At 39.2% G+C, this 13,192-nt stretch overlaps 1 protein-coding gene across 1 annotated transcript in view; it reads left to right on the top strand.

Annotated features, from left to right (window-relative positions):
* CATSPER4 (cation channel sperm associated 4) overlaps window positions 1-12,489 on the top strand; it is a 31,350-nt gene extending 18,861 nt beyond the window's left edge. The window contains exons 11-12 of the mRNA XM_042458484.1: window positions 5,576-5,738; window positions 12,451-12,489. Coding sequence (XP_042314418.1) covers window positions 5,576-5,738; window positions 12,451-12,489 — 202 coding nt within the window. The remainder of the gene's footprint in view (window positions 1-5,575; window positions 5,739-12,450) is intronic.
* Window positions 12,490-13,192: the final 703 nt, after the last annotated feature.

The following is a 13,192-nucleotide window of genomic DNA, read 5'->3' as shown; positions in this document are numbered from 1 at the left end:
TCCGTTCCCATAACGTTACATCTTGAAACGTTTTGGGAACAGAATAGAAACGTTTCAGGCACTGATGCGATAACCTTCAAAGACACATGTCAAATATAACTTCCACTCTTGTGCAGGAGTGGAAACTTTGGCCCTAGGGACAAATACTGGCTTTATCTTAAACAGCTGGCAGTCTCATTTCAAAAGCTTTCCGTAAATGATCAGATCAGATCCCAGCCTATGGGAGGGGGCTGCAGGGGTGGAGGTGGGGAAAGAGGTGTCAGAAAGAGGAAAAAAGGTGTGGGTAGGAGGAAGGGAAAAGATCTTTTTTTAAAATTAATTAATTAATTAATTAATTTTTATTAGATTTTAAAAGAAAAGAAAACACATATACACAAATCATAAACATTTCCACACACAAAAACAGAAGTTACTTAGCATATCCATATTTGTTTAGCATCTTTCATTCCGAGAAGTTAATCCATCAACACTTTGTACTTTCCTATCTTTTACCCTCTTAAAGATAGCTACCCGCTCCTAATATCTTACTTAGAAAATCCAACAAATCAGACATTCCACTCCTCTTTTAAGTTACCCTCTTATTCACACCTACTCAGACCTTCTTCACTTACTTAACCTTCTTCCATCTCTATCCTCTCCCTACCAATCCTCCTCTGAATATTCTGTTCCTAACTTCTAAACAAACAGTTAACTTCTCCCCACATCCTTGTCAATCTTCCATTGTTATTTCAAAATGGGAAGGGAAGTGATTTGTAACGCTTATTACTCTCTTACTTTAAACTTATCTTCTCTAAAATTAATTATCTTTCAAAAAGTTGGTCCGAGAGGACAATTATTTTCCCCCAAATCAAAGTCATTCTAAAAATACAATATATTTCAGCAAAGAGATAGAGAAATATGTTACTTTCACAATAGTTTCAAGTCAGAGAAAATAATTAGATCCTTATTTTCTATATCCTATTTCAGAATTCTCTCTAAACTATTATACTAACAAAAGCTAGCCTCTAACATAAATAGATGGCATCATGGTATTGATATCATATTACTATGTCATCCCATTTCTTTTGAATATAACCTAAGACTTTACACTAGTCTTTAGATACAATCTCCCAAGAGTCTTCTTTTATCACACTGGAAAGTTTGTCCATTTGCATCATTTCGTCTAGACAGATAGACCAATAATCCTCAAGTTTAGGTAGCTCTTTCGATCTCCATTTCTTTGCATATAGAATCCTGGCAACAAAAACCATATACATTAAAATTTTGCCGTATTTCTTATCCAAATTATCTTCAAACATTCCTAATAGCATAGCTTCTGGGGTCATTTTCATGTCAATATCTAAAATCTCATTTATTTCATTAGTAATGGTTTTCCAAAATTTTTTTGCCTTCCCACAGGTCCACCAGTAGTGGAAATAAGATCCGATAGCTTTATCACATTTCCAACAATTATTATTTGTATTTTTATATATTTTAGCTAATTGTGCCAGTATTAAGTGCCATCTAAAATACATCTTAAACCAGTTTTCTCTGAGATTTTGGGCTGCTGTAAATTTTATATTTTTTTTCCATGCTTTTTCCCATTGGTCTAAATTGATGGCATGTCCACAATCTTTGGCCCATTTTATCATTGTTTCCATAATTATTTCTTGTTCTGTGTCCCAGCTTAGCAGTACTTTATATAATTTTCCCATTATACCTTTTTGGTTTCCTTTAATCAGCAGAAGTTTTTCTATCTCTGAACTATTATCCTTCTTCTCCCATTTTTTAAAATCATGTTGAGTTTTAGCATAAATCTGTTGATATTCAAACCAATTCAGATTGAAACCCTGTGTATCAAATTCTTTTTGTGTTTTAATTTCTAGCTCTTTACCCTTAAGTTTTAACAAATCTTCGTAAGTAATCCAATTTCCTTCTCTTTCCTTTTGTGTTCTATAAATTGCTTCTAACGGGGAGGCCCATTTTGGAGACCCAGGCCTGTTACAGACAGCCAAAATAAAGCTGCTTCGAGTCACAGTGGAGGTGTGGTGTTTCAATGATGCATACGTCCAGTCTGGAGCGTGGCTTTGGTGCAACTTCTGGTCTCTTAGGACGCATGCATCATTGAAACACCATACCTCCACTGTGACTCGAAGCAGCTTTATTTTGGCTGTCTGTAACAGGCCCCAGTGACTATCCTATCGTTATATTTCTTCCATATCTTTAACAGAGCATGCCTAATACAATGGTTTTTAATAGAATGATCCGCCTTTTCTTTGTCGTATAAAAGAAAAGCATGAAGTCCGAATTTAAGACCTTCGCATTACAATTCTAATGGTTTTTTTGTATTGTACGTTTATCCAATTCTTTATCCATAGTAGGCAGTTAGCCTCCTAATATAATTTAATGTCTGGAACCATTAACCCTCCTCTTTCCCTTGCATCTTGTAAAGCCTTTAGTTTTACTCAGGGTTTTTTCCCTTCCCAAATAAAGTTTGTTAGATCTTTTTGCCCATTCTTAAGGATTTTTTCTGGGATTATAATTGGGAGTGTTTGGAAGAGAAAGAGGATTTTGGGTAATATATTCATTTTAATAGTGGCTATCCTGCCTAAAAAGGATAAGTGTAATTTGTTCCATTTATTTAGCTCATTTTTAATTTTTTCCCCATAATGTGACATAGTTATTTCCAAAAAGTTCATTCGTTTTATTCTAAATGGTTAATCCTAAATATCTTATTTCCCCTTTAACTTCAATTCCAGTACGTTTAATTAATTCACAAATCTGTTCTTTATTCATATTTTTAGTTGAAATTGTGGTTTTTGTAGGTTCACTCTACAGCCACTGAGGCTTCCAAAATTATTTAAAATCTCCATTAATTTTTCTACATTTTCTAATGGGTTCACCAAATTTATAATATATAATATAGTAATAAAAGTTTATTTCTATCCCGCTTTTCCAATTCAGATCGTGGCGTACAAATCCAGATAAAATTACAATAATCAATAAAAGAGATAAAACAAGATATAAAACAGCATATAAAACTAATATATAAACAGGTCATCAGCATAGGCCCTTATTTTATATATATGTTTTTTTTAATTTTCACTCCCTTCAAATCATTGTCCAAATTAATTTTCCTAATTAAAATTTCTATCACAATTATAAAAAGGAGGGAGGACAAAGGGCATCCCTGGCATATTCCTTTTTTAATTGGAAAAGAGGGGTTTTTATCCCCATTTATTAAAATATTAGCTTTTTGATCCCTATAAAGACCTTCTATTCATTTACGAAGATTATCTCCTACATTCATTCCTTCTAGGGTCATAAACATCATATTCCAATTTACAGAGTCAAAAGCTTTTTGTAGGTCTAGAAAAAATAACCCTGCTTGCTTTTCTTTGTGTCTGTAATAGTATTCTAAAATATGTAAAACATATCTTATATTTTCTCTTAGTTTTCTTCTGGGGAGAAAACCTTTTTGGTCTGTGCCAATGATTTTATTTAGACACTTTTTTAGTCTGTTAGCCAAAATTGATGTGTATATTTTATAGTCAGAATTTAATAGTGATATGGGTCTATAATTAGTCGGGTCATCATCTGCTTTATTTTCTTTCAAGATTAGGGTAATATTCACTTCCTTCCATGTGTCTGGTATCTTGTTAGTAAGAGCTTCTTTAAAAACTTGGTATAAGGGAAAACATAATTCTTCTTTAAATGTTTTATAGAAAGATAAGGGAAAACCGTCTGGTCCTGGGGTTTTATGAGTTTTCCCATCCTCTATTGCTCCTAAAAATTTCATCAATAGTTATATCTTTCTATAAGAAATTTATTTTATCTTCATCTAATTTTATTATTTCCTCTTCATTACACCAGTCATATAAATTTTCCACATTAAGATTCTCGTTGTCATATAAATTTCTATAGTAATCAAAGAAAGCCTATTTAATATCTTCTTGTCTTGTCAATGTATTCCCCTCTCTACTGATTTTCAAGATTTGATTCTTGTTTTTCTTTTCTTTCAATTTAAGGGCTAGCCATCTCCCAACCTTATTAGCATGTTCAAAATGATCCTATTTATTTATTTATTTATTTATTTATTTTATCCCCCCCCCATTTCCTCTATTAAAGTCGAATCCAATTGTTTTTGTAAAAGCTTGATTTTCATTTTTATTTCTGAGTTACCCAAATCCTCTTTCAATTTCTTCTCTTCTTCTTTTATTAAGGCCTGAATTTTTTTAATATTTTCTTTTTGTTTTCCCCTCTTTATATTGCTTTGCTGAATAAAATATCCTCTAAAGACGGCTTTTGCCGCATCCCAAACTATTTCTGTACACACCTCATTGTTCATATTTTCTTTAAAATAGTTCTTTATCATTATTTTTGCCCCTTCAACAGTTTCAGGATCTAATAGCAAGCCTTCATATAATCTCCAACTGGATCTTTTATTTCTCTCTTTCAACTCTAATTTTAACATATTATGATCTGAGATTGTTCTTGGTAATACTTATATTTCAGACAAATTTCCCATCAATGATTTTGATACCAAGATCATATCAATTCTTGCTAATGAGTTATGTCTGGGGGAAGCAAAGGTGTATTCTTTTTTCTTGTCATACAATTGCCTCCAGGAGTCTATTAAATTTAAATTTTCTGTTCATTCGAAAAAGGATTTGGGTAGCTTTCCCTGTTTTTCTTTGATTTCCTTTTTCCCTATTCTATCCAATTTCAGTTCCCATACTCCATTATAGTCTCCTATTAAAATTAAGTTCTCATATTGAAGATCCAGAATTTTAAGATATAGATTTTCATAGAATTTACTTTTATATTTTAAAGGACAATAAATACCCACTACTAAGGTTTTTTCCCCTTCTAAATTAATTTCTACTCCTACCTGATGGCCTTCTTTATCATTAAAGATTTCTTTGGGATCATAATGCTTCTTAACATAAACGATTACACCTCTTTTCCTTTTGGGAGCTACTGCAAAAAATTCTCTGCCTAGGCTTTCTCTGCTAATTAATCTTCTATCTCTGCTAATAATGTGTGATTCCTGAATACATACTAGATCAGCTTTTTGTCTGGTAATAAGATTGAATACCTTGCTTCTTTTTGTTGCTGAGTTCATACCTTTTACGTTCCATGATATAATTTTCATTCTAATAACTTTCACTAACTTTTAATATAGTTGTGATTACAAATCAAATTAATATGCCACCTATACCCACAGAATTCAAAACAACAATCTTAAATCTTTATTCTTCTCCACCAGCTGATTTAGTTTCTCCTCCGGATGCAACCTCTTCTCCACCTGTCTGGTCTGTTTTTTCCTTCCTCTCCTCCTCCAGTCTTTTTGTTCCTTGTCTCATTAGCATCCTCTCTCTTTCTGGGGATCTTCTCCCATATCTCTCCTTATCAGGTCTTTATCAGATCTTTTAAATGACAGTTTTCATACTTTACATCGTTTTAGCTCTTCCCCACTTTGCAACATGAAATATCAAAACACTGTCCAGCCTTTGAGATGTTACCTAATAGCGGAAAATGCAGTTGATGGAAGAAGCCGTCAAGATTTTTTTCTTTTTGATTTTGATCCTTACAGAATAATTGAGGAGGTCAGGTCCATCAGATTCAATATAGAGCAGGAACAAGAGATTGTTCTACGCAATATCCGTGGGGCCACCATTTCAGAAACTGTGCTTGCAACTGATGTCATGCAAGGGAAGCCTGGTGATGTTATAACTGCCCTGATGAGCCTGGATAAGGTATAGTTGTATCATCTAACAAGTTATCAAGTGGTGTCATAAGTCAGTAACACTACAGTCCAGCCTTTCTCAACCTGATACCCTCCAAATAGACTATGACACCTCTTCTCTCACACACCAACTGAGCCTGCATGGCAAGCAGCTCTTCTGGCTCAGGGATGAAAAGAGTTATAGTGCAACACATCAGGAGGATACCAGGTTGAAGGTGGCCACTCTAGTTCACTGCCGTTAGTTAATATAACTTTCATTGGTCTTCAAGTCTTGGGTTCTCCAGATGTTTTGGTCTGGTTCACACATTCCTTGACTATGAGCCATGCTACCTAATTTTTCTGGAAACAGAAGTCCTGGAGGACCAAAGGTTGAAAACCACTCATCTAGCTTTACAACCTATGGCTACTTGCTTTTCCCATTAGGCCAGTTGTGCAGCTGGTGTAGTTGTATAAGCACCAGGTTTAGAGAAGAAGATCACCATTGGTGTCAAAATAAGGGATACACTAAGATATGTGTATTCAAGAGGCAGTGTGTTGCAAGGGACCAATTATTTGGGTAGAATGGCAAGAAAGGGAATTCCCCCACTGATGAACCCAGGCATCAAATTGGCCACTGTGGGTAGCAGATTGTTGGGCTGGTGGCCACATAGCCAGTTGTGAAGGATGCAGTCCAAAAGCATCTGGAAGGTCGCAGTTTCCCACTCTTTGACTATATATACCAAAATGCACACATTTGCAGCCTAGGGACCACATAGAGGCCACATTTTTCAAACACATGTCAGCTCTTTTCAAGTTATAATAGGGCTCAGAAATCCTGCCCTGCCAATGCCAAGTTCTTGTTTCACCTTCATAACTGATTTGGCTCACTGTACGCACTCCTCTGCTTTTAATACAAAAGATCATTCACATGTATATGTGCATTTTCTGCAACCCAGAAACATCTTGATCCATGCTTCCATCACCCCAGCCTATAGCAGCACACACATGGTTCCTGGCTTCCTCCCTCAAACATTGTGCAGAGCCAGCCCTACTGTCAAAGCAGATAGAAACACCACCCAGGTAGTGATGTGCAGATGATAGATATAACTCTGGCTTTTCCTCCTGAAGCCCTACCCAGCTCTGTCCTCCACACATTGCATATACTAGAAGACAGACTATGTATGTCTCCCGCCTGATCCAAATTATACTACAATCCGATGTGGGTGGGTGACTGTCCTTTTTACCAGTGTTGTTAGTAAGATCCAATGTTATTGCAATGAGATGGGTTGTGCTTTGTATAGTATTTATTTAATCACTTTCTGCTTTAAAAAACCTTTGACATGAGACATAATTAAAAAAACAGTTCATATGTAATTAAACAATCCTTTGTTTGAGACAAGCAAAATGTCTTGCAGTAGCCCTAATGTTGTCTTTCCTTTTACTATCTTTCTTACTAGTCCGTGTAATGAACAGAATACCAAAGGGAGCAGTCAAACAGCGACTCTGAGAGCAGGCGGCAGTCCTTGGTAATGCTTGAGCATTAGCACACGGTGACTTGTATACCTCTGTTTAATCAACACAGTCAGGCACTCTGAGATCTGTAGAGGTGGTTACAAGACTGCTTTGCTGTTTGCTCGCTGAGGGTCTCTCACAAGGCCTCATCTTAGTCTTGATCACAAAGGTCAAGAAGGTGGAGTGTTGTAGTCGCTCAACCATCTTCTTGAGGTGCGTAGGGCTTTATCAAATGCGGCTTTTAAGCTGTCATAAAAGTTGATCTGGCAATAGCCATCTCCCCTCTCAACACTGCCTTGTCTTCCATTGTTTTAGCACAACCTACCATTAACAGGAAAAACCAATCAATAGGCTCCCATTGCTCTGGTATAATCACTAGTCCACAGGTGTGGTATATTAATCCTGTGGTAATTATCCGTGACGGCATGGTCACATGGTTTCGTGTCTTCGCCTCTCTACCCCTTCACTGTTCCATAACAGCTGGGTTTTTTGTTATTGTATTACTTTCTATTATTGGTGTGTTTAACATTAAACAACTCTGGAATGTGTTTTAAAAACACACACAACACCACACGAACAATGAAAGGCATATGGGTAGGGTATAGGCCAGGGGAGGTAGAGTTAGGGCCAGCACAACCTGATCCATGCAATGGAACAAAAGTGCCAACAGAGTGCTCCCAAAATGGTATGAATGCATTTCCTTTCAGTATACGCGGCAGAACAGGACTGTGTTGATAAGTCTATAGTCTGACATTGAGCTTTCTCTCTTTCCCCTAACAGCAAGAAAAACAGTAGAAAGGTCTCACCAACACAACGTGGTAAGGACTTGACAGATGGAGTCAATATGGCAGGGCTGGGAGAAACCTGGCCCTCTGCCTCTGGATTTTCCAGAAAACTACATTCTTTCTTTCAGTGGCATTGCTTTTTGATGATTACATATTTCATTGTTTTCCCCCCTTCCAAGAGATTACTTTCTCTAATTCTTTGTGCTAAATGTTTTAAATTAGAAGATTCTATATTTTTGGGGTCCGACATTTTTCCTGTTACCCCCACCCACCACTTCCTTGGATGAAAACTGGGTTCCTTAACCTCGTATGGAATCCTAACTATATAACCCTTTAATGTATACTACTCCACCCATAAACCTATGAGACATGAGCTGCAAATGGCATTCCATTGTGGAGTGGCTCTCCAGGGCTGTTTGCCTAGCATCCAGCTGATCAGTTTTACCGGGGCGACCTGAGACTTTTTGACCCAGATTTTCCTAGGGGGTTTGGGTTGATTTTTAATAATATCTTTTATACTGTCTTGCTAATACAATATTATATGGTATTTTCTCCAATCTTATCATCTTAGGGGTTATCACATGGGGAAATCCCGTGCAAAAGGGTGATTTTTGGTGCTGTGTAAAGTGCTTTTAATATCTCCATTTTCACAGAAATGAATATAATATATATGGTTGTCAGTCAGCAAACATCACCTTATCTGGTGGACTCCACATCTAGTCCAATCTTCAAATGTAGGGAAGTTTTTGAGCAAGGTATTTTCCAGGTATTTCCTGGGTGGCCTTGCTCTTTCTCCCTCACACTGCTGGCTTCTTTAATAACCCGCTCTAGCCACAGCTTGGTAGAAGTGTGGCTAGGGGATTTTGGGAGTTGTAGTCCAAATGTGTCTCTTCTACACTATTGTAGACCCAATGCAGTGCAGGGCGGAGGGGTCAATAAGGCCGAATTCTGATAGTCTCATTAAAGTCAGCCCACTGATTCAATTGTTAAATTGTGAGGCAACTGTACATAAATCCATTGATTCAATGGCTCTACACTAGTTAGAATGATCAATTACATTACATTTTCAATGACTTGGAGGACAAAATTGGGGGAATACTTACAAATTTGCAGATGACACCAAAATAGGAGGAGTAGCTAATACTCCAGAGGAAAGGATCAAGATTCAAAATGACCTGAACAGACTAGAAAACTGGGCCAAAGCTAACAAAATGAATTTCAACATGGAGAAATGTAAAGTACTGCACTTAGGGCGGAAAAATGAAAAGCACAGATATAAGATAGGGAACACCTGGCTGAATGAAACTACGTGTGAAAGGATCTAGGAGTCCAGTAGACCATAAGTTGAACATAGGTCAACGGTGTATGTGGCAGCTAACAAAAGAGTTTAACGCATGGGGCTTAAACCGCTCCTCAGCGGTTCTAACGGGGGCGAGAGGGGGCGCGCAGGAACGCGATGGGCACCGGATGGGGCCCAAAACGCGACTTTATCGCACGGGGGGGGATGCCGCCACCGCCACGCGTTCCCATCTCGTCCAATTCGGTTCCAGAGGGCGCCATTTCGGGAAATGTTTCAAAGCGTCCCTAGAAATGGCGCCCTCTGAAATGAATTGGGATGCGATGGGAACGCTCGGTGGCGGGTGGCGGCGTCCCCCCATGTGATAAAGTCGCGTTTTGGGCCCCATATGGTGCCCATTGCGTTCCGGTGCGCCCCCGCTCGCCCCCGTTAGAATGCGCTGAGGAGCGGTTTAAGCCTAATGCGATAAACTTCAAAGCCAATGCGATGTTAGGCTTCATCAATAGAAGTAGTGTCTAGATCCAGGGAAGTAATAGAGCCACTCTATTCTGCTTTGGTCAGGCCCTACCTTAAATACGTGTCCAGTTCTGGGACAACACTTAAAAGGACATTGAGAAACTGGAGGCTGTCAAAGGACAGCGACTAAAATGGTGAAAGGTCTGGAAACCATCCCTATGAGGAACGACTTAGGAGCTGGGGTGTTTAGCCTGGAGAGAGAAGGTTAAGAGGTGATATGATGAGCGGTTTAATATTTGAAGGATGTCATATTGAGGAGGGAGCAAGCTTGTTTTTCTGCTGCTCCAGAGACTAGGGACCCGGAGCAATGGAGCAACTGCAGGAAAAGAGATTCCATCTCACATTAGGAGGAACTCCTGACAGTAAGGGCTGTTTGAAGTGGAAAAAACTCCCTCGAGGGTAGTGAGTCTCCTTCTTAGAGGTCTTCAAACAGAGGTGTGGCCATCTGTCGGGGATTTGATTGTGATTTCCTGCATGGAAGGGGGTTGGACTGGGTGGCCCTTGTGGTCTCTTCCAACTCTACGATCCTATGATTCTATGATTTATGATTCTATGAGGCTATTGCTCCTTCTCCCATGCTCCTTTCATTGCAGTTGCAAGGACAAATAGCATATTGGTAGTTAGCAGAGGAGTGGGAGGACCAAACCTGTTTTCCAGGGGTTTGGCTGAGTGAGACTCAGTGGGTGCTCAATGATGCCAGTTCCTGATGCCAGCCTTACTCACACCATGTAGATGTGTAAGAGGAATAGCATGCCAGTTGATTAATACACATTGGTGGGAAGCTCAGGAAGGTGTAGTGGAGAACAGGAGGAATCTCCCTTTTCCTTCCGGTCTTAAAAGCTTGTAGGCATGGCATGGGAGCACACATCCAAAGGATCTATTGGAGGCAAGGAGCACAACAGTTGGTGAAGGAGCAGTGGCGAGATCAGATGAAGTCAATGAAGAGGCCGACAAGAGAGTGCTTGGATTGGGAAACACCAGCTTTAGAGCCTTTCTTAGCTAAAGTCTCTCTTTGTGGGGAAATGCAGAAAGAGATGGAGATTGGAAATATGTTTCTATTGTTCATTGCAGGGTGGGAATCGTGCAACCCTCCAAACCTGTTGCAAACCTAGACAGAATTTCCAACAGTGATGAATGCTGAGTCCAATGACCTCTGAAGGTCAACACAATTCCAATCCCAGTTCAATAGAGAAGGCAGAGAGTGGAAATGTTACTTGTGGACTGTTGTTGCTGCTCAAGTTGTTTCCTAATTTAGCGGCATTAGGCAACCCTATCACAAGGTTTTCTTGGCAACATTTCAAGGCGATTTGCCATGGCCTTCCTCTGAGGCGGAGAGTGAATGGCTTGCCCGTGGTAACCTCAGTGGTTTTCTATGGTTGAGCAGAGATTTAACTCTTATCCCCATGGTGGCTAGTCCGACACTCCAACACTGGCTCTCTACTTTATGGACACAACCCACAAATACCCCAGGTAACCTGGTATTTTCCAGGCTGATAGGGATCTCTGGAGTGGTAGTTTTAAAAAGTACTTTTCAAAATTGTGTTCGGGGCACAATGTGATCCAGAGATAAGAATGGTACCTTCTCTATACTTTGCTTTCCATAGTTTTCCTATGCTCGCTGTGCCACTTTCCCTCAATCTAGTATGTTGTGTGGAATGACAAACCCTTCATCCCCACCAACAGGTCAAATAAATACAGTATAATAATATTAACAACATTATTGTTCAATGACTGGAAATGAAGCCAAACACACCTGGGGGGTGTCAGTTTGGATAAAAACAGTCCAGCAGTCCAGGTCCTAGAGGCAATGAAGATGCCAACAAATATTTCAGGACAACAGAATGCAGTGGCTTTCAGCCATTGCAGACCAGATCCACTTGCAGTCGGTCTGTCTGGAAAGATTTCCTTTCATCATGTACACACATTTTTGTACTCACATCTATATTTTCTTCATTGATTCTTGACCTCTCTAGACAGCAGGATCATGGATGAAAGCCAAAACTTCAGGACAAATTGGTAAGACTCGAGAGGCAATAGGTATTATTATTTGCCCTTTGAAATGCTTTCGAGCATGTCTATGAGTATCATGGAACATGAGAGGGAATGATTGGTGATAATTTTTTGTATGCCACCTTTCTCCCAAAAGGGACCCAGAGCGACACACAGATACAAACATAAAAAAATATATACAAAAAATTCAAAGAGTTGTTACTATTATTTATTTTTTTATTTATTTATTTATATCCTGCCTTCCTCCCAATATAGGGACCATAGCAGACAGCTAACAAAATTTTAAAACAGTACAAGTTAAAAAAGATACAAGCATTAAAATGCAAATACAAAAGTTTAAATCATCTAAAAACCTCTTAAGTGTTAGAATTGTATTGTAGATCAGAAGGGTTCCCAAGTTCATCTAATCCTCCCCTTGCTGAGCTGGAAATCCAAACATCCCTGACAGATGAACAATCCAACTCTGTTCACAATGGTCCATTGAAGCAAGTCCATTGTAATTGTGACACGTATCCCACTGTTAAATTTCCGTCCTATTCCATATCTTCCTCTACATTTGCACATGAAGATCAGAGAAGTGTTTATTGTGAAACAGGTTTATGTTTCATCTTTTCTTTTCCTAGCCAGCAGAAACATCTCCAGAAATGACCAACGAATCATAGACAGAGTTTGTAGAGTGCTGGAGGCATATATTTCAAAGAGAGTAACAACAATTTAATAGCCACACTCTAAGGCCCATACAGACAGGCCAAAATAATCGGCTTTTGGGTCACTTTGGAGGTATACTGTTTTAAATGATGGTATGCATCCTAAGAGGCCGGAAACTGTGCCAGAACACTCTCCAGTCCTGAGGACGAGAGCACAGCTTTGGGTGCAGCTTCTGACCTTAAGATGCGTGTGTCATTTAAACAGATACCTCCACAGTGAACCCAAAGCAGATTTATTTTGGCCGTCTGTACAAGACCCTAAGTTTCCTTTCAGTAGATACTTTTCCTTTTTGTACTGGAGCCAGGCTCAAAGGGTCATGTGGGTGAACCATCCTTGTCACTACAATCTTGCAAGAACACTAGGGGTAGCCATGGTTGTCCATATAGCAAATCCATAAATCCAAACAATGGCGGGTTAAAGACCACCAGAAAGTATGCGCAGAGCGCTACGAGGGTTAGGAGGGTGGTGCTTCCACACAGCCCTAACCCTAGTATGCGCTCTGTGTGTAGAAATGCGGCGGCCGTTCCACACGGCCGCTGCCATCACTACGTCATGACCGCGCTGCCGCCAAACGAGACGGCGTGGTCTGTGACATAATGGGGCCATGCCGAGGCGCCTAGGGCACCCTTTCCGCAACCCCAGAAGGAGCTCCGTTTC

This window comes from Sceloporus undulatus, chromosome 3, assembly GCF_019175285.1.
Source record: "Sceloporus undulatus isolate JIND9_A2432 ecotype Alabama chromosome 3, SceUnd_v1.1, whole genome shotgun sequence".
Lineage (NCBI taxonomy): Eukaryota > Metazoa > Chordata > Lepidosauria > Squamata > Phrynosomatidae > Sceloporus > Sceloporus undulatus.
Note: the sequence above shows the minus strand (reverse complement) of the source record. Positions and strands in the feature narration are given on the sequence as shown.